The 20330-nt window shown below is 42.6% G+C and overlaps 2 protein-coding genes and 1 long non-coding RNA gene across 3 annotated transcripts; 1 reads left to right on the top strand and 2 right to left on the bottom strand.

Moving 5' to 3' along the window:
• The first annotated feature begins 4983 nt into the window (after positions 1 to 4983).
• Positions 4984 to 7491, top strand: LOC128742349 (uncharacterized). The gene is made up of 3 exons (XR_008412255.1): positions 4984 to 5032; positions 6913 to 7070; positions 7127 to 7491. It is a non-coding gene; the product is annotated as an uncharacterized LOC128742349 (long non-coding RNA).
• LOC128742348 (zinc finger protein 16-like) lies at positions 5597 to 7533 on the bottom strand. Its single transcript, XM_053838684.1, has 3 exons — positions 7417 to 7533; positions 7226 to 7356; positions 5597 to 7164 (listed from the first exon to the last, which is right to left on the bottom strand). The coding sequence occupies exons 1-3, from the start codon at positions 7531 to 7533 to the stop codon at positions 5697 to 5699; spliced, it is 1716 nt and encodes a 571-aa protein (XP_053694659.1). The 3' UTR covers positions 5597 to 5696.
• Positions 7534 to 8203: 670 nt separating this feature from the next.
• Positions 8204 to 20293, bottom strand: LOC128740268 (zinc finger protein 287-like). Its single transcript, XM_053835807.1, has 3 exons — positions 20051 to 20293; positions 9105 to 9745; positions 8204 to 8933 (listed from the first exon to the last, which is right to left on the bottom strand). The coding sequence occupies exons 1-3, from the start codon at positions 20291 to 20293 to the stop codon at positions 8204 to 8206; spliced, it is 1614 nt and encodes a 537-aa protein (XP_053691782.1).
• Between the last annotated feature and the right edge of the window lie 37 nt (positions 20294 to 20330).

Genomic DNA, 20330 nt, shown 5'->3' with positions numbered 1-20330 from the left:
ACAAATAAACAAATAAACCACAACATGATTGATCTATTGTAATGTTGTCCGGGTGTATGCTGTATTCTGTACTGCATTTCTGTGCTTTATCATTATTGAGTAAACGATAAGCTTATACATATATATTTTTTTACGCGTGCTTATGTGTATAAGGGTTTTACCCTTGCTTCGATGCATGTTCTACTATACCAAACCTGTTTCGCCTCGTTATTTAGTTAGTTAGAACTGGTGAGTCCTCATGAGGTTCAAAACCATTACTTCAATAGGTCCTCATACCAGTATACTAACCATAAGAAGCGTCTTCGGGATAATGTAGAACTCAGCATGAAGGAAGGTTGATGAGGGGCCTGAGAATAAACCCATGCTAAAGTCACTTTGACATCGAATGGTCTGATTCTACTAAGATTCGAACCCACGACCATTCGCTTGTCAAAGCAGACTCGGTAACCTTCCGGCTACAGAGCCCCCCTGACCCTTCATACTACTTACTTATTCAGCCGAGAGCCGGGTGGCTCTTGCCGTATCAAGAATTCCTCTCCGTTGTACTCGATCCTGGGCTACTCGTTGCTTCACACGTCGGCTTCAACCTGGTCGAGCCATCTAACACGGTGGGCCCCTCTATTCCCGGTGCCGGTGGGGTTCTTGAAGAGAACGGATTTCGCAGCACAGCCGTCCGGCATCCTTGCCGCGAGGTCGGTTCACCGGAGTCTCCCATTTTTCGCCAGGTGTACGAAGGGAATCTCTTCAAGTAGTGCCTGTTTTCGATGCATTGATTTGTAGCCTTAGCCTCCGTTTGTAGTCTGGCGTAGATTGCCTCCGCCGAATCAAAGTTTCTAGTAATGATGTCGAAGTCGTCTGCGAAAGCTAGGAGTTCGCTACTCTTGCTGAAGATCGTTCCTCTCGTTTCGATGCCCGCTCGACGGATCACTCCTTCAATAGCGATATTGAATAACATACAGGACAGTCCATCCCCTTGCCGCAACCCTGAGCGCGATTCGAAACGACTCGAGAGTGTCCCCAAAACGCGAGTGTGTCCAAGCGAGACGCTTGGAGACAAGGAGACGAGAAAACACTGTTTACTATCCAGCTATTAGTAGAGGAAAGCCAGTATAACCTGATTCGCGATAAAACAACGGCGAAAGCCACCTGGGATGCACTCAAACAGCATCATAATAAAACTACACTCGGTCAGAAGGTAACGTTATTAAAACAAATCACCAACCAGGACTATAAGTTGGGTGATAATATGGAATGTTATCTGACAAGTATTGAAAAACTGTATGCCCGTCTCGAAAATTCTGGTTTCGAAATGTCCGAGTGCTTGAAGGTTGCATTAATTCTGCGCGGTCTTCCCGAAGAGTTCAATCCTTCGACCACGGCGTTGGAAGCACGCAATGAAGTCGAGCTCACTTTAGAATTAGTGAAGGTGAAACTGACCGATGAAGCTGACAAACAGAATAAGCAGAAGGGCAACATAGAGGAACAAGCTCTGCGAGTCGCATCGAGCCAGCAGCAGTCAAAATCGTTTACATGTTTTTTCTGCGGGAAGCAGGGGCACCGCAAGCGAAATTGTAAAAGGTTTCTGGCGGAGAAAAGTGCTGAAAATAAAAATCAACCGAAGAAGGCTAGCGAAAAAGCCAAAACAGTGCGCGAAAATGACCCAGGAGTGTCATTTACGTTTATGGTGCGATTCGGTTATATCGGCGCGGGTGCGTGGTTAATTGATTCTGGTGCGACGTCACGCTTAGCCAACAATGAAAGTTTATTCGTGCGATTGGATGAAAGTGTGCGTCCGGCAATTTCGGCTGCGGATGGAAAAGTACTCCGTACAGAAGGCGTCGGTGATTGCAATATACAGTGCGTGAACGATCGCGACGAAATCGTTTCGGTAACATTGACGGATGTAATTTTCGCTCCGGATCTTGAAGGTAACCTTTTGTCTGTATCGAAATTGTCGAGTAAAGGTGTGCAAGCCATATTCAATGAAAAGAAGTGCACATTGATATATGGGAAGAAAGTCGTAGCGGTGGCAGATAAAGTTGGCGGTCTGTATCGTTTAAATCTGGCTGATGAACATTCAATGTTAGTGAGTGATAAACATCATAACGAAAAATGCCAGCATATGTGGCATCGCAGACTTGGCCACAGAAGTCCTGATGCCATGAAGGAAATGTTACGTAAAGATTTGGTTACTGGAATGTCGAACAGTGAGTGCGGTGTTAGAATGACGTGTGAGTGCTGCATTAAGGCGAAAATGGCTCGTCCATCCTTTCCGCAGGTTGCAGAGAAAACCTCTACGGGAGTGCTAGACATAGTGCACAGTGATGTTTGCGGACCGATGACTACCACTCCCGGTGGCCGTAAATATTATATGACCATGATCGATGATCACAGCAGATATACTACTGTATACTTCCTTAAGGAGAAGTCGGAAGTGGAGGAAAAAATTCGAGAGTACGTCAGATTCACCCAGAACCAGCTAGGCAAGAAACCGAAAGTCATAAGATCGGACCGAGGAGGTGTATATACTAGTAAAAGTATACCTGAGTTTTATGCGCAAGAGGGAATTAAGCATAGCCATGCTATGCTCCCCAACAAAACGGCGTAGCAGAGAGACGGAATAGAACCCTCAACGAAATGGCTTTGTGTATGCTGGTGGATTCGGGGTTGCCGCGACGCTTCTGGGCGGAAGCAGTGAATACAGCTGCTTATACGCAAAATAGATTACCATCGACAGCTGTTGATAAAACGCCGATTGAGCTTTGGTTTGGCAGAAAACCGAATCTTACGAATTTGAAAGTTTTCGGTTGTACTGCGTTCGTCTGGATTCCCCCTCAAAAGCGAAAGAAATTTGAGCTTAAGGCTGAAAAATTAACCTTTGTAGGTTATTCTTCCGAGAACAAAGCCTACAGGCTACTCGATATCCGTACTGGTAAGATAACCATTAGTCGGGACGTACGGTTTGTGGAATATGAAAAGCTTCCGTATTCCGATGATGCAACACCACAAACAACAACAAGCCAAGGCAGGAATGAAGAGGTACTATGGAACTTGAAAACTTCATCAAGGAATGCTGTTTGTACTAAAGTTGAGCTAGTGGAGACCGTTCGTGATCAGAACGATGGATCGGAAGATGAATACTTCGGGTTTGATGGAGAGTCCGCCTGCCAAGGTTTTGCGCCGGTTCAGGAGATAAGCGAAGATCCCGTCGAAGTTCGACGATCAGCAAAATCGAATGCAGGTGTTCCGCCTGAAAGGCTCATACAGACAATTGGCCTCGCTGTAGCAGCAGTTTGCGAACCGAGAAGTTATACGGAAGCCATGCTGAATCCAGAGAGCGACAAGTGGAAAGCGGCAATGGAGGAGGAGATGGTTTCGCTGCAGGAAAATAATACGTGGGTGCTGGCCAAGCTACCTGCTAGTCGTAGAGCCATTGGATCGAAGTGGGTGTTTAAACGCAAGGAAGATGCTTCCGGAAAAGTTGTGCGTTTCAAAGCTAGGCTTGTGGCGCAGGGCTTTTGCCAGAAATATGGTAGTGAATACGACCATGTTTTTGCACCTGTTGTAAAACAGACTACGTTTCGCACTGTTTTGACACTGGGAAGCAACCGAAAAATGAGTGTGAAGCATATTGATATAAAAACTGCATATTTATACGGTGAGCTGCAGGAGGAGATTTTTTTGCGACAGCCTCCTGGGTACGAAAGCAAGGACCCAACCGAAGTCTGTCATCTCAATCGGGCGCTGTATGGTTCGAAGCAGTCGGCCCGTGTGTGGAATCGCAAAATCGATGGCAGTTTAAAAAGCGCCGAGTTCCAGCAATCGAACGCAGATCCTTGTCTCTACACGAAGCGTACCAGCAGTGGATATGTATACATTCTAGTGTATGTAGATGCCCTCATTGTTGCTTGTCATACTGAACAGGAATATCAGTCCCTGGTGAAAATTTTGAAACAAAGCTTTAAAATTACCGAACTCGGTGATCTCACGTGTTTTCTAGGAATTCAAGTGCGCAAGGAAGCTGGTGGTTACGTTCTGAACCAGAAATCGTACATAGCTAAGACCCTGATGCGATTTAGGATGGAAAATGCGAATATTTCACGGGTTCCGGTAGCGTGTGCTTATTTACAACAACAGCAGGAGGAGATAGAAGACTTTAGTGATAAAGAACAATATCAAAGTTTAATTGGTGCTTTGCTGTACATTGCTATAAATACCCGTTCTGATATTGCGATTGCTACTTCCATTCTCGGACGGCGTGTATCGAAACCAACGAAAGCTGACTGGACTGAAGCCAAGAAAGTGCTTCGTTATTTGAAGGGAACTGTTAACCACGAACTGCACTTGAATACCGACGGAGAAATGAGACTGCTTAGCTTTGTGGACGCAGATTGGGCAGGTGAAGTCTCAGATCGTAAGTCTAACACAGGTTTCCTGTTTAAACTGGGAGGAGCATTGTTCGTGTGGTGCTGCCGTAAGCAAACAAGCGTGGCATTGTCAAGTACCGAGGCCGAATACATCGCGTTGGCTGACTGTTTGCAGGAGTTGCAATGGCTTCGCAAATTAATGGCTGATTTGGGTGAACCCATAGCATATCCTGTTGAAGTGCGTGAAGACAATCAAAGCTGCATCGCCCTTACAAGTACAAACAGGGCTTCTCGTAAATCTAAACACATCGTGACTAAATACTGCTTCGTGAAAGATCTTGTGGGTAGCGGTGTTGTTATTATTAAATACTGTCCGACGGAGCGGATGGAAACAGACATTCTGACAAAGCCGCGGTGAAGCTTCGAGAACTTCGGGCGGCTATCGGGATCAAGTCGACTGAAGTTGAGGAGGAGTGTTGAGTCCCTTGTACGGCGACAACATCATCGACTATAGAAAACCAACTGTTCAGTGACATCTGTCATATATTCTGTACTTCCGTTACGTGATTAATAAATACGTTTTTATTCTTCGTTCTCTTGTTCAATACTATACACGTGTTTAATTCTATCTTCGCTGATCCGGTATAATTCCGCTGTAGTACCGTGTAAGCACCATATTCAAAACAGTGCCTAATTCTGAACAGTTGCAAATTTTTCATAAATAATGACAAAACTCTGGCTATTTAAACCATTTTATTAAATATGAAATCATCAGATGTAGTGAATAAATTGTTTAAATAGCTAGAATTTTGTCACTATTTATGAAAAATTTGCAACTGTTCCGAATTAGGCACTGTTTTGAATATGGTGCTTGCACGGTAACTTAGAACAGTTCTATATGGACATGAAGCCGTGATGCTGCTCACGAAGGACGTACGCGTTCGTGCTGTGTTCGAGCGGAAGGTTCTGGGGACGATATTTGGTGGAGTACAAACTGGAAACGAAGAGTGACCGGCACCAGGAACGTGCAAGACGGCTCGACCAGGTCGAAAGTGATTTGCGATTTCTGAGACGACTGGGGAATTGGCAACGGGTGACCCAAGATCGAGTTGAATGGAGACGACTGATTGAAAAAGCACAAGCCACTGCGGCTCTATGCTGCTGACGGGGACGACAGCATTTTTAAAATGTGATACTGTTTACTAATTGATTGTATAGTTATTCTATGTATTGTATTTGAATTAGGTATTTTTCGTTATTGTGTATTACTTAAGTAACATTCTATACAAAATAACCTATTGTTTGGCAGTACTAACGTACACAGAGACGCTATGCATTGATTTCTACCCGTTCGGGACAAATTGATATATGCTTATCAAACGTAGTTTTTCTGGCAAACTTTTTCAAACATAGGCACTCGAACGGATAGTCCCCAGTGTGGGTCATTTCGTGCCGCTTGCGATCGCTGCAGTAGCCAAATCTCCGTTCGCAAAAACGACAGTTATATGGTTTCTGTTTAGTGTGCACCTTATAGTGTTCCTTGAGGTGTGAATTGTTCTTGAATTGTTTTGGACAATCTGGACAAGCGTAGAAAAAAGTACTTTGATGTTTCCGCATGTGCATCTTCAAGTTAGATTTACGATGAAAGCGAAGTCCACATATTGAACATTCTTCTTGTTTATCGTTATGTAATAATTGATGACTCTTAAGATCGAGTGATTTTTTGAACGCTTTGTCACATTTATCACACTTGTAGTTACGTTGTTCCGTGTGTACTAGTGAGTGATTTGTCAATTTGGAACGAGTATCGAAAGCTCGGTTACAAGTCGAACAGGTGAAATTCTTCGGACGGTATACGAATCGCTGATGAATGCGTAAACTCTCTAACGTTCTGAACAGTTTATAACAAATGTCACACTGGAATGGACGGGATTCATCAACAGCACTTTTGCGAATTTCATGTTCTTCTAGACTATGTTTACGCAGATCTTCCTCGTTGTCAAATGATTTATAGCACCCGCAGCAAATTTTTTTCGACGTTTTTGTCATTAAAGGTGAGCTTAACTGACCGTGGACTTGGCGCATATGCAGTCGTTTCTCGCTTTGAGAGAAACATAGTTTTGAACAAAGTTGACAATGGGAAGATCTTCGAGTGTGTAAAGATAAACTTTTTTCTGACTTAAATCGTGCATAACATGTGCTACATTCGAAAGCTTTCGTCATACTAGAGTCTGTCTCTCGATCAGGCAGATGTACTTGAACAGTGTGTTCCGCGAGTTGCTGCTCGGTGTTCATGACAGCTCTACAGCGAGTACCACAGCAAATGTATTTATTTGCCTCTGTAATGTTACCTGAAATTCGCAGTTTGTCTTTTAGTTCTGTTGGCGCCTTATATTGATCAGATTCTAAGTGTATTTCATTCATGCTTTCATCTACCAGCAATTCTGTTCCGAAGTCATCGTCTAAATATTCAACGAGAAACCTATCCGCTTCCTCGTCAGACTGTTGAATTAATTCAGATTTTACATTGGTTTTTAACTCGTAGGCTAATTCGTCCGTCGATGAATGATGCCCTTCAATTGCTTTTGTAAGATTTACATCTGCGCGTTCTGTTTCATCGGTTTTGGAGTCGTTTGATTCGTCCAAACAATTTGGTACAGCCGAATTGAAATCTAATGTTGCATTGTCGCTTATGGCATTGTGGTACGATTCCGTGTCCTCATTAGTTTTGCATATCTGTATCGTATTCTCTTCTTCAGGGCAAATCCGACCTGGACCTGGTTCTTCATCATCATCGCTGTTTGGAGAAACACAGGAGGAATTAAAATGACTAAATCCTGAATCTCAATTATAGTTACCCGTAACAGGCCTGTGCCGTTCGTAGTTCTGCATCCGATCTACGGCATTTGTTGATGAACAGGTATGCATTGAGTGCTTCATCTACGCACCGCGGACATGCATCTCCGGGTAGACCGTCGCCTTCGGAAATCTGCAAAAATTCCTTTTATTTTCCAAACTAAATACAGAAAATTTAATGATTAAATCTTACCTCGATCCTGGCACAGAATTTTAAAATATCACAAAGCTTGGTACCGCGCCGTTGCTTAAATAACGACACACAATTTTCTTCATGCCGCAAACAAATGCGGCATTCTTCTGAAGGCATTTTGCTTTTTGATTCAATAAAAAAGGAGGTTCAAATTTTTAATTTGAAAATGTCCCAAATGCTGCACTATGAATGATGCTGTTTTTGTTATTTTCCGAATTTCATAGCATTTTTATCGAGAAACGTCAGTCTGGACTCGCACCCCGAACACACATCTTAAATCACTGACACAAACCTCTTATGGACACTTCCGTGAATTTAACCTACAAGAATTCAAACCACTAAAAAAATTTCCATTGGCACTAGCGGCGAGCACCGGAACTAAAAAAGCGCCACCTGTAAGTCAAAATATATATAAAAAATGGTGGGTCCGAAATTTGATGGCGGGATTCACAGAACGATTGCGAGCGAGGTGGCAAGACTAGGCGGAGTAAGATCGAAATACAGAATGGAAGTGGAAGTCTCTGTTGTTAATAATTTCGTTGGCGGATCTTGAATCTTCTGTTTTTTTTATTCGACAGACTTTATTAGATAACTGGCTGAACAGACAGGATAATTGCCGGGATACAATTAACAGCCTCTCTCAGTCGAGATTTGAACACGCAACGATTGACTTTTTAGGCCAGTTAGCTCACCCAAGAGACTGGTAAATTTCGTGTCTAAGAAACAATCTTAGGATGTTACCATACCAATATGAGATGAAATGAAAAAAAACAATGTTATAAACGTTTTATTCCGTACGAGGTGCTGTTGAACAAGTACGCTCATGTTGCCGCAACTGATTTTTCCGAATAAAAGGCTTATTGCATATCGAGCACTTATGCGGATATATTCCTGTGTGACTGATTTCGTGCCGCTTTCTATCGCTGGTGTAGCGAAAATTTTTATTGCAGTACTGACACCGGAATGGAGTTTCCTTCGTATGAACTTTCAGGTGGTTCTTCCAATTGGACTTCTCCTTGAACTGTTTCGAGCATATACTGCAGGCAAATTCGTAGGCTTGATCATCGTGTGTTTTTAAATGCGATTTGAGATGTGATTTTTTATAAAATCGTAAACCGCACACGGAGCAGATTAGAGCTTTCTCCTGGTGCATTCTTTGATGGCCGCGGAGGTCAGCGGGTGTCTTAAATTTGCTGCCACAGGTTTCGCAAGCAAAATTTCGTTCAGTTGTGTGCGTTGCCTGGTGATTGGAGAGTTTAGACGGACATTCAAACCCCTTATTACACTCTGGACAAAAGAAAGCTCTGGGTTTATACACTAGGATCTGATGGTTGCGTAAAGTGGTGTTTGATTTAAAATACTGGTAGCAAATGTTGCACTGGTTTTCTCGCCCGTCACTGGCGTAAGAATATTGATTCTGGTGCATATCAACACCATGTTGGAATAGTTCCTCAACGGTTTTGAACGTGGCTTCACAACCACAACATATTTTGATGGGTTGGTCATCTAGGCGATACCTTCGAACGATGCGGGTGGTATTTTGATGAGAATTTTTAGTATGGTTGAGTCTATCTCTCGGAGTATCAAAATAAATATTGCAAATGTGACAATAATAATCTCGTATCATTCTTTTTACATGACGAATCAAACTTTGTCGTGATTCAAACCGCCTGTAGCATATAACGCACTCAAACAGCTGCGCTGAATTTACGATCGACTTGTTTCCGGCATGAGTTTCCGCTCCATGACGTAGCAGTTCTTCCCGCGAACGAAATCTTAGTTGACACTTCCGAATGCAGCATCTGACTACTTTACCCTCACTGATGTTCAATTCTGTTTTTAGGTCTACGTGATGTGGTTCAACGTACGTAAACGAGGTTTCTTCTTCATCCGTGCTAGTATCGTTTTCGGAATGCTGTAGCACTTGTGCGCCATCGGGATCAAGTTTTATTTTCAACCACTTCTCAGATCCTTCATCATGAACGGATTCTATCAAAAGATCAATAAGCTTACTTGAAGTTGTTTCTGACAGTGAATCCAAATATTCTATCGCAACCGCGTCCGGATAAGACACTTGTTCCCTTACTTCCGAATGAATATATTCTCGCTGTTCGTCGTTATCAGGTTCGCTTTTGCTAGTTGCTGCTAGGTCAACGACGTATTCCGTTATTACGGTGTCCGACGTGGTTGGCGTATTGTTTTTTATCAATAGCGAATTTTTTAGTAGTTGATCTGCGTCGCGCACGCGATTTATATAACGGAATGCATCAATTGTCAGTTCGACGCAGTCTAGGCACACTCGTTGAGGCAAACTATCCGCTTTCTCAATCTAGAATGTGCTGTCCACAATTAAAATTTCAATTTTAATTTTAACGTAAACTACTCACCACAACGGATGTAACAAAACAAACCATTTCGGCTACTGTCCTGTTACCTCTGCTAGAAAACAGAGACACTAGCTCAGCATCCGTTTTTGCACACAAGCGACAGGTATCCATTTAAATGATTTATTTGTCTTATCGAACTTATTATGTAGGTTTAAACTTTTTTAATATTTTATCAAAATGAAATTGTTTAAACCGTTTAAACATTCAAAACTTTCAAAAAAATTGCTGTTGCTGTTAATTTGGAAAGTTTGACAGTGAGAAACGTCAAATCGTCAAATCGATTCGTGTATATTACAGAAGGTGCAAAGGAAAGAATAATAAATATTTGATGCGTAACAGCCCGTAACGTTGTGTGTAACGCATTGTAAAATACAGGCGTATAGAATGGTTCCACATAATTCGAGATTCGCCTGAAAGTAGACAATACCATTGTACTCCTACGTAACCGGTCGTATCCTTGAACCTCCAACGGGTAAGGCCGTTTGTAAAAGGCCTTCGCTTCTGAAGCTTTAGGGTTACATACAAAATACCGTTCTGATTCAAACTTCGAACACTTAAGCCATCTTAACCGTTATGTGTGCGACAAAAATAACACCTTTAGCAGGGCGACAAGGGTACCCGGGTACCCAAAATTGATATTGTTATAACATCAACAATTTTAAACCGATTTTGATGAAATAGGTGTCATTTGATTCGTTAATTTATCTAGTTTTGAATTCTTTGGCTATTTGGCCATTAAAAGACATACGGGGCCCGAAAACCCGGAATTCCGACAGAGTGTCCGCTGTGAGGTAGAGAACTGGTTGTATTGCAGGAAAATCAGTCATGCGGATATAAAAACTCTAAAAATTCATACAATGAACTATTTCATATAATGAGATGAATCAGGTTGGTCATTCCGGAGTAGGTTCCTGTGGGGCCATGGGTGGCCAGTCTAGGATTGGAGGTAAAACCTAGCAATATGGGTATCAAAGTTCTTGGAATTAGTTCGGTAGGTGATATTTTTTACATATCGTTGTATTTTGATTGGTTATTTCGAAAATGGTTTCTACGGGGTCACAGATCATACCGCAGGATTCAAGATAATGCTTAGCATTATCAGAACAGTTTAAAACGTAGAACCATCCGTTATACATTTGGAACCAGTTCCGAAATTATTAATCAGTACTAAACTGGCCATATCCGTTCAAAACATCTAAAAGATCCGCTAAACCAATTCTAATATTGGATTAGGCACCCAACTGGCCATCTGTAACCCTACAGGGACCCAATTCTGGAATGGCCAATGCGATCTAAAGTCACCAATTTATATAATAAGATGAAAAAAGGGTCCACAATGTCAAGTTGAAAACTAATAGCTTTACTGAAGGCTGATATTCTTTCAAAACGAGCGGCTTCCCACGTTTTACCGGACGTTGCTCCGGAATTACCGATTCCCGGGAACTACATGTCATTTGATGGCCAAATGCTTTATCTGATCAAAACTAAATAAATGTACGAATCAAATGCCACTGGTTTCATCCAAATCGGTTCAAGATAGCTAAAGTTATGAACATAGCAAATCATGGGTACCCGGGTACCCTTGTCGCCCTCCTACGTAATAAAAAAATTCAAGGGCCTCTCATCGCTAATCCTCTTTATGGATATGCACCGAAAAACCTCAATTACTTAAGATCAACGAGTTTTACGATGTCGCAAAATTTCAAAAACGTATGTTTTAAATTGAATGAGTTATAACTATTTTAAAACTGAAAAGGTACCCGGGTACCCTGTTGCACACATAACGGTTAAGAAGCTATGCAGAAACTTTCTTCCAAGTAAAATGTTGGAAAACATCTCTATTCTACCCCCACAAATGGTTCAATAGCATGACAATTTATTTATTTTCGCAGAAATATTTTAAAAATTCAAAAATGAGGTGATTTTACAGTGAAAAACACCAAAAAGTTACTATTCAGTTTTGATTCAAACTTATAACACTTTCATGGTCTACATTTAAAGTTCGAATATTTTAGTCCTAGACATCCAACACTTTTATTACTTTGATAAGTATTAATTTTAGTGTCACTCAACTTAAATGAGTGAAATTATATCCATTAGTCAGTAACAGTGTTTAATCCTTTTAAACAACCTAACAGTGTGATTTAAAATTGGTAAAATAATGCAAGCAAAGAACATCTACTTTTGCACGAAACGCTTAGAGTATGCGAACCAAGTTAAAATCTGAGTTCTCACTTTTTTCCAGCGCCTGCTGATTTTTTAAAAGGAGTCCTACAGCAGGGTTGCCACATGCACAGATTGTTCTGTGTTTAACCGATATTTGAAAGAAATCACCTGTACAGAATCTGTATGCATAGAATACAGATTTTCGCCAAATTACACAGATTAAACAGATTTTTGAGCTTTTACAGGAGAGTGAAAGAGACGGAAATAGTTAGCAAAATGACTCTCTATCTCTTTCACACTCATTGTTTTGAATCGGACAGATTTTTGCACAGAGATTTTTCCTCGCTGTACAGATTGTCAGATTTTTCCAACAAAAAACACAGAATTATATGTGGCATCCCTGCCTACAGTTCACTGTCATACCTCACCGGATAAAGGACGTTCTAACGAATACGGCGGTATACAATAAGCACAATATTTTATCATGTTAGCGATACAAACGAGCATTTTATTCTGAAGTGTTCGAAGTTTGAGACTGTTCTAAGTTTGAATCAGAACGGTATGTACATATGTTTTGAAATGACGATATGCAAAATGTGTTCAGAATAGATTTTTTGGCATTCTGATATTAATATTTGTTTTGAAACGATGGTTCTACAATTGATGAAGGGACGGTAGGGGAAAGAGGGGTTAGACAAAATGATGGGGACAGGCAAGATTTTGATGAAATTCAAACGGCCATAACTTCCACAAAATTGCAAGTTTTTAGATGAAACTAGTTGCATTCGATGGGGAAATCTTTCTAGTTTTTCTAAAATATTTCAAGATCCGCAATAGTTAGGGGACACCACAGACATTCTGGGTTATCTAGAGGTATGTCAAAAACTGATTTTTTTCATCGCTTGTATCTTTTTCTGTCATGGAAGTTTATTCATATTCATATTTTGATCCCAAAACTAGATTTCATTTCCAGTCGATTGGTGAGAAAAGAACGGAAATCCGACGAGAAACAACCAAGTTACGGCCGTTTTCGTAAAATCAGTATTAGTAACATCTATTGCTCTGGACAGTTTAGGACATGACGCAAACCATGTGAATATGAGCATCAAACGTTAAGGCACTGACGAACTGACAAGACACATAGAAGAAAATCCTTTAAAAACCATCGTCCTACATATTTTGCTTGCACACTAGCACCCTCTGTTATGCATGTTGCGGAGTAGCTTGCATTTGCAGGGTTTTATGCTGTAGGGTTTTTACATTTGTATGGTTTCATACTGAAAACTCGAAGAAACTCTCGCGCGCCGTGGTGTGGCCATGTTGCGAAACACGCTTTTTTGAAAAATGAGTGGTTTTTGATTGGACGATGGTATTAAATCGAGTGTCTCGTCCGTTTGTCTGTGGTTAAGCCGAGGTCCGCAGCGTATCATGGAAACCCTGTAGCAGGTTCTAGATACCCCGGCGGAAGTGGTCGTTTCAGGGAATATTCGAAATCATGTCAATATGGGTGTCAAACTTCAGGAATTTCAACCCTCGTAAATTTTTGAAGTTTGACATCCATATTGGAATGAGTTTGGTCATGATTTACTTACTTAATTGGCCTAATGTCTTACGACAAGGCCTGCGCAGTATAATTTCTCCATCTGTTTCGGTCCATGGCAACTGATCTCCAGTTCCGCGGGCACTCAGTGCTCGCCAGATCTCGCTCCACCTGGTCTTGCCACCCCGTTCGCTGTGCCCCTCTTCGTCTTGTTCCTACCGGATTTGATGCGAAGACCATTTTTGCAGGCTAGTTGTCCGGCATTCTAGCAACATGTCCTGCCCAACGTATCCGTCCAGCTTTAACCACTTTCTGAATACTTGGTTCGCCGTAGAGACGCGCGAGCTCGTGGTTCATTCTTCGCCTCCATACACCGTTCTCTTGCACTCCGCCAAAGATGGTTCTTAGCACCCGCCGTTCGAAAACTCCTAGTGCTCGTAGGTCCTCTTCTAGCAATGTCCACGTTTCGTGCCCGTAGAGGACAACCGGTCTAATTAGCGTTTTGTACAGTGTGCACTTTGTACGGGGGCTCAAATAGTTCGACCGCAAGTGTTTGTGGAGTCCGTAGTAGGCCCGACTTCCGCTGATAATACGTCTTTTAATTTCACGGCTGGTATTGTTGTCCTCTGTTGCCAGCGAGCCAAGGTATACGAACTCGTCGACTACCTCGAACTCATCCCCGTCGATTACCACGGTACTGCTCAAGCGAGCCCTGTCACGCTCGGTCCCGCCCGCCAGCATATACTTCGTTTTAGACGTATTTATCTGCAATCCAATCTTCTCTGCTTCGCGTTTCAGTCTGGTGTACTGATCTTCCACCGCCTCAAATGTTCTGCCGACAGCATCCACGTCGTCAGCAAAGCAGATAAATTGACTGGATTTATTGGAAATCGTGCCCCGCATTTCGATCACCGCTCGCCTTATAACACCTTCAAGCACAATGTTGAATAGCAGGTAGGAAAGACCATCTCCTTGTCGAAGTCCCCTGCGAGATTCGAATGGGTCCGACAATCCACCCGAGATTCTCACACAGCACTGGATCACATCCATCGTAGCCATGATAAGTCTAGTAAGCTTACCCGGAAAGCCGTTTTCGTCCAAAATTTTCCATAGCTCTAGTCGGTTTACGCTATCATATGCGGCTTTGAAATCGATGAACAGGTGGTGCGTGGGGCTCGGAATTCGCGGCACTTCTGGAGGATCTGCCGCAGGGTGAAGATTTGGTCTGTTGTAGACCGACCCTCCATGAAGCCGGCCTGGTAACTTCCCACAAATCTATTAGCTATTGGCGATAGTCGATGAAAGAGGACTTGGGACAGCACTTTGTAGGCGGCATTCAGGATAGTGATGGCTCGGTAGTTCTCACAATCCAGATTATCACCTTTCTTGTAGATAGGGCAGATAATCCCGTCTTTCCACTCCTCTGGTAGTCGTTCCGTATCCCAAATCTTGACAATCAATTGATGCAGACAGCCGGCCAACTTGTCCGGGCCCATTTTAATAAGTTCCGCTCCAATGCCATCCTTTCCCGCTGCTTTGTTGTTCTTCAGCCGCTGGATGGCTTCTTTAACTTCCCTTATCGATGGGGGTGGCACATCTTCGTCGCTTGCTGCACCAATGTGGTCACTTCCTCCGCTATCATGGTCTTCCGCCTGCACGCCATTCAGGTGTTCATCGTAGTGCTGCTTCCACCTTTCGATCACCGCACCGTCATCAGTCAAGATACCTCCATCTTTATCTCTGCACATTTCGGCCCGCGGCACGAAGCCTTTGCGAGATCCGTTGAGTCTCTGATAGAACTTCAGTGTGTCGTGAAAGCGGTACAGCTGTTCGAGTTCTTCGCACTCCTTCTCCTCTTGGTGGCGCTTCTTTTCCTTGAAGAGTCGGGTTTGCTGCCTCCGCTTCTGTTTGTATCGCTCCACATTCTGACGGGTTTCTACGCAGCATTTGTACCCGCGCTGCGTTCTTCTCATCCAATATCTGCTGGCATTCCTCGTCAAACCATTCGTTACGTCGATTCGGTGCCACACTGCCTAGGACGTTCTCCGCTACGCTGTTAATGGCTGTTTTCACGGCATTCCAACAGTCTTCAAGAGGGGCTTCATCCAGCTCACCTTCTTCCGGCAGCGCGGTTTCGAGAGATAACGCGTAGCTTTCGGCGAGCTCCGGTTGCTTCAGTCGCGCTAGATTATACCGTGGCGGGCGGCGGTATCGTATGTTGTTCACAACAGATAGTTTTTGACGTATCCTTACCATCACTAGGTAGTGATCCGAATCAATGTTAGCGCCCGGATAGGTTCTGACGTCGATAATGTCTGAAAAGTGCCGATCATCTATCAGAACGTGGTCGATTTGTGATTCTGTCTGGTTGGGTGATCTCCAGGTGTACCGATGGTAGAGGTTATGCTGGAAGAAGGTACTACGTATGGCCATGTTCTTGGAGGCGACGAAGTCGACAAGTCTTAGGCCGTTTTCGTTCGTTTGCGGGTGAGCGCTGAACCGTCCAATCACCGGTTTGAATTCCTCCTCCTGACCAACCTGAGCATTACAGTCCCCGATGATAATTTTGACATCATGTCTTGGGCAGCGGTCGTATTCACGCTCCAACTGCGCGTAGAATTCGTCTTTGTCATCATCGGTACTTCCGAGGTGAGGGCTGTGCACGTTAATTATGCTTATATTGAAGAATCGGCCCTTTATTCTTAATCTGCACATTCGGGGGTTGATCGGCCACCACCCGATCACCCGCTTCTGCATCTCGCCTATCACTATAAAAGCTGTGCCCAGCTCGTGTGTATTGCCACAGCTCAGGTAGATGGTATGACCATCTCTATACGTACGTACCATCGTTCCTTTCCAGCATACCTCCTGCAGCGCTACGATGTCGAACTTGCGGCTTTTCACTTCTTTAGAAAGCACGTGGGTACTTCCGAGGAAATTTAGAGACCGACAGTTCCATGTTCCTAATTTGCAATCGTTAGTCCGTTTTCGTCGCCTGGGTCTTTGCCGATTGTTCCGATTAGAGTTATTATTATTACTTACGGAGTTCATTGCTTTGGTTTTTTTAGTGGTTCAGGCTTGTAAAGCCCGCAACCAACTCCACAGTATCGCCGGAGGGCCAACGTAGCTCGAAGGAGCCCTCCTCCCCTGTCAGCATACGACCTTGGTTTCCACCCGGGTTGGTTACCCGATCTCCACCGAGGTTGCTCGTATCCCGGCTGGTACTACGAGGAGGTTGGGGTAGGAGTTGCTAGGTAAGAGGCTGTGAACCACTGCGGGGTCTATTTTATGCCCAGTGCACAAGGCACCGATGGTACGCATTACCAAGCCGTTTACCAGCCTGGTCATGATTTAAAATGGTTATAAAGGTAGGTATGACATTACGGGCAACATTTCCAAAACTGATTTCACTGAAATGGCCATATCTCGGTTGTTTCTCGTCGGATTTCCGTTCTTTTTCGACCAATCGACTGGAAATGAAATCTAGTTTTGGGATAAAATATGAAAATTAATAAATTTCCATGACAGAAAAAGATACAGGTGATTAAACAAATCAGTTTTTGACATACCCCCAGATAACCTGGAATATCTCCGGTGTCCGCTGACTATTGCGAATCTTGAAATATTTTAGAAAAACTAGGAAGATTTTCCCGTCGAATGCAATTAGTTTTATCTAAAAATTTCCAATTTTGTGGAAGTTATGGCCGTTTGAATTTCATCAAAATTTTGCTTATCCCGATCATTTTGTCTAACCGCTGTATGTATGACCGCATTTCAAGGTCAAGACTAAAAACATGAGATTAGTCTATTTTGATATTATACGGCACTTCCCATCAAACTGGACTCAGCAGTTTGAAACCGTGACTGCACCGAACTGCGATCAAATTGCGACATACTTAAATTACTGTAGTCAGACAGAGAGAGAGAGAGAGAGAGAGAGAGAGAGAGAGAGAGAGAGAGAGCAACAACGGCAATGTTGCTATGCCGCCATTAGAGAAAATAGTCCAGATTTAGTTGCCAGGCACAATAATATTACAATATTCTAACCATTCTGACCAGGTACTCAAAAGTAATAATTTTTCAAAATCAAGAATTCTGGAAATTTTCCCTTTTTTTCAATTTTTTTCTCTGTCAGTAATGCTTTATTTCAATATTCAATATAACATGCTTTATTTCCATATTGTAATAAATCTGGATTGAAAAAAAAGTCTGTGCAAAGCATTAGACATGAAAAACGTAAAGGGGAAACTGGACTTTTTCGTAGCTGGCGCTTCTTCAGATAATTATTTTTGCATAAAAATCAATGAGCTTCTTTTGAGTGTACTTTCGTTTCGTCGTTGACTTGATCGCATCGTTTTTGATGTTGCCCGTTAGAGGGTTAAAAATTAAAGTTACAATTATGTCGTTTTAGGCTATAAACCATTTGATGAATTTTTGTTAATTTTGTCTAGTTTATTTTTCCCCTTTTTCCTTCTTTTTTCTTTCCCTCTGTTTATCTCATTTTTCTTTTTTTCTCTCATTTTCCTTTTTTCTACCCGCAAACATTTTCTTTTCTTTTCATGTTCCGTTTTTCTTTTCCTCATTGTCTACCTCGTGTATTTGCTTTTTGGTTCCGTTTATTTCGTTCCTGTTCTGTTCAGTTTGCCCTCAATTTCCTTTTCATTTTCTTCGTTTCCTTTGTCGTTTTTCCTACTTTCCCCTTATTTTTCTCCTTTTATCTTTCCTCGTTTTTTGTCTAGTTACCTATTTTTTGTTTCGTTTTGCCTTTTTCCCCTGTTGGCTTCGTGCCCACTTTTTTCTACATTTAATTATTACATTATAGTCACTTTAACAGTCTATGTCATTCGTGACTTCTTTTTTTCCTACATTTTATTTCCTGTTTGTTCTTATTGTGTCACGGTTTTTCTTCGTTTTCCTTTTTTTAATGTCAGTTTAACCTCTTTTTTATCCCGTTAGTTCAGTTTTTGTCACGTTTTCTTCCTTAATTCTTTTCCGTTTTGTCCTCCAGGCAGCAAGCAGCAAGAGACGGACTGCCTCTACTATAGATCCATCGGCAATCTATCAATTGATTAACAATTTCATAAGAAACTGTTTGCTTTTCTTTTTTTTTTCATTATTATAAACATTTTCATAAGTTCATAAACATTTTCATAGCAAACTGTTTGGTACATTTGATATGAATTTTTAAATAATTTAAATATTTTTTAAATATTCTGGAAAACCGAATTTATTTACCGTAACTCATAAACAGCAAAAAATGTTTGGTATGAAATGGGGAAGGTAAACGAAAGCGAACTAACACAGCTTTTGCTAGCCCAAGCTCCTACCTAGTGCCTCCACGCGACCATACCCGGTAATACTCTATTAAGCAGCTATAAGCCAGGGGGTGCAAAGTTACGTGGTTTCCAGATGCTTGATCACAAAACTCAGATTTTGGGTAGACGGCTGAGCCACACGGCCTTGGTAGCAGGTAAGCGTAGTATGTTATTTTAATTCACGGCGTTACATGGAAAAAATACTTCTCAAATGCACTAGGTCACGTTGTTAGTCACACCTCATAATAACACATTTTAAATCTTCCTAACGGATCAAAAGGTGGATTTTCAGGATACTGTATTTATTTTCTAATATCGCCCGCTCCATCTTACAACTAGGTATCTAGATAGAAATCGTGTACAAGATACTCAGTTGCAAGATCAGGCGTGTGATATAAGAAAAGCCTACGGTTCGTCGAATTAATCGTGTCAACTAGGAGGCGATGATGTAACAGCCATCAAGAGTATGAAATCCAATAGAGCGCCAGGGATAGACTGTATTTCAGCCGAAATGCTCAAAGCTGACTTATCTTTGTCAGCCCAGATGATGCATCAGCTTTTCAGCAATATATGGGAAACCGCAACTTTTCCGGTGGACTGGATGCAGGGCATATTGTTCAAAGTCCCTAAGAAAGGAGACCTAACTGAATGCGGCAACTGGCGTGGCATCACGTTGCTCTATATTACTCTCAAAGTACGGTAATCCTCAACCGGATCCAGGGGAAGATCGACGCCACTCTCCGGCGGCAGCAAGCTGGATTTCGTGCTGGCCGATCGTGTGTAGACCATATCACTTTTCTACTAGGCGAAGCGAATTAGATAGATTTACCTCCTTCGGCACAAAAACAATATCGTTAGCTTCGTACCACTCTATAACCGGTTTCAATGGCATTATGCCAGATCCGGCTAAAACAGAATGTCACCTTCGTGAGGCCGGGGAAGGGCAGCAGGGGCTTCTGGAGGCATTTCTCTTTATATATTTGGCCGTTGAATCCGCCGGTTGTTATGTACGGGGCTTGCTAAATTTGCCGCACCCACAGATCGTCTGCCACACCAAGTACATCTTTGCAAATTGTCGACCTTCTTGTTCCGGAACATCCAGGCGGGATTTGCCTCATCGTTCATTACGATGCATTTCGGCTGCACAGACCACTAGCGGTACAGCTTCCTGACGTGGATTTGGCCATCGTATCCTGTTTATCGATTCAGTTAGACGCCTTCCTTACCTTGAAGACACGAAGTCCGGTCCACTTCATTGCCTGCTCAATGAACCAGGCGGAAAATTTAACTTTTTGGCCACGTCCTGAATAGATTGCCTTCACGGAGTCGGTCGTCTTCGCTTTTCTACCGCTGTCAGCTCGCCGCTGGCGCTGGGCCGTCTGGGTCTCCTTGAATGCTTTTACCACACGGGACACGGTCGAATGATCGATTTCAAACTGTTTCGTGTCCACCAGTTTGCCGTGTTCCATCTGTGGGACTGGCCTAGAATTTTCGCGAGCGCGCTCG

This window comes from Sabethes cyaneus, chromosome 3, assembly GCF_943734655.1.
Source record: "Sabethes cyaneus chromosome 3, idSabCyanKW18_F2, whole genome shotgun sequence".
Classification (NCBI taxonomy): Eukaryota; Metazoa; Arthropoda; class Insecta; order Diptera; family Culicidae; genus Sabethes; species Sabethes cyaneus.
This window is presented reverse-complemented; position numbering and strand designations above follow the sequence as displayed.

What these genes read in the sequence shown, in the direction of transcription:
- LOC128742348 (XM_053838684.1), bottom strand. Translation starts at nt 7,533, where the DNA reads ATGCCTTCAGAAGAATGCCGCATTTGTTTGCGGCATGAAGAAAATTGT. An exon ending in AATTCTGTGCCAGGATCGAG is followed by an intron (nt 7,357 to 7,416) that starts GTAAGATTTAAT and finishes GAATTTTTGCAG; the next exon opens with ATTTCCGAAGGCGACGGTCT. An exon ending in ACGGCACAGGCCTGTTACGG is followed by an intron (nt 7,165 to 7,225) that starts GTAACTATAATT and finishes TTCTCCAAACAG; the next exon opens with CGATGATGATGAAGAACCAG.
- LOC128740268 (XM_053835807.1), bottom strand. Translation starts at nt 20,293, where the DNA reads ATGGAACACGGCAAACTGGTGGACACGAAACAGTTTGAAATCGATCAT. An exon ending in CCGGACTTCGTGTCTTCAAG is followed by an intron (nt 9,746 to 20,050) that starts GTAAGGAAGGCG and finishes AGCACATTCTAG; the next exon opens with ATTGAGAAAGCGGATAGTTT. An exon ending in AATTCAGCGCAGCTGTTTGA is followed by an intron (nt 8,934 to 9,104) that starts GTGCGTTATATG and finishes CATCGTTCGAAG; the next exon opens with GTATCGCCTAGATGACCAAC.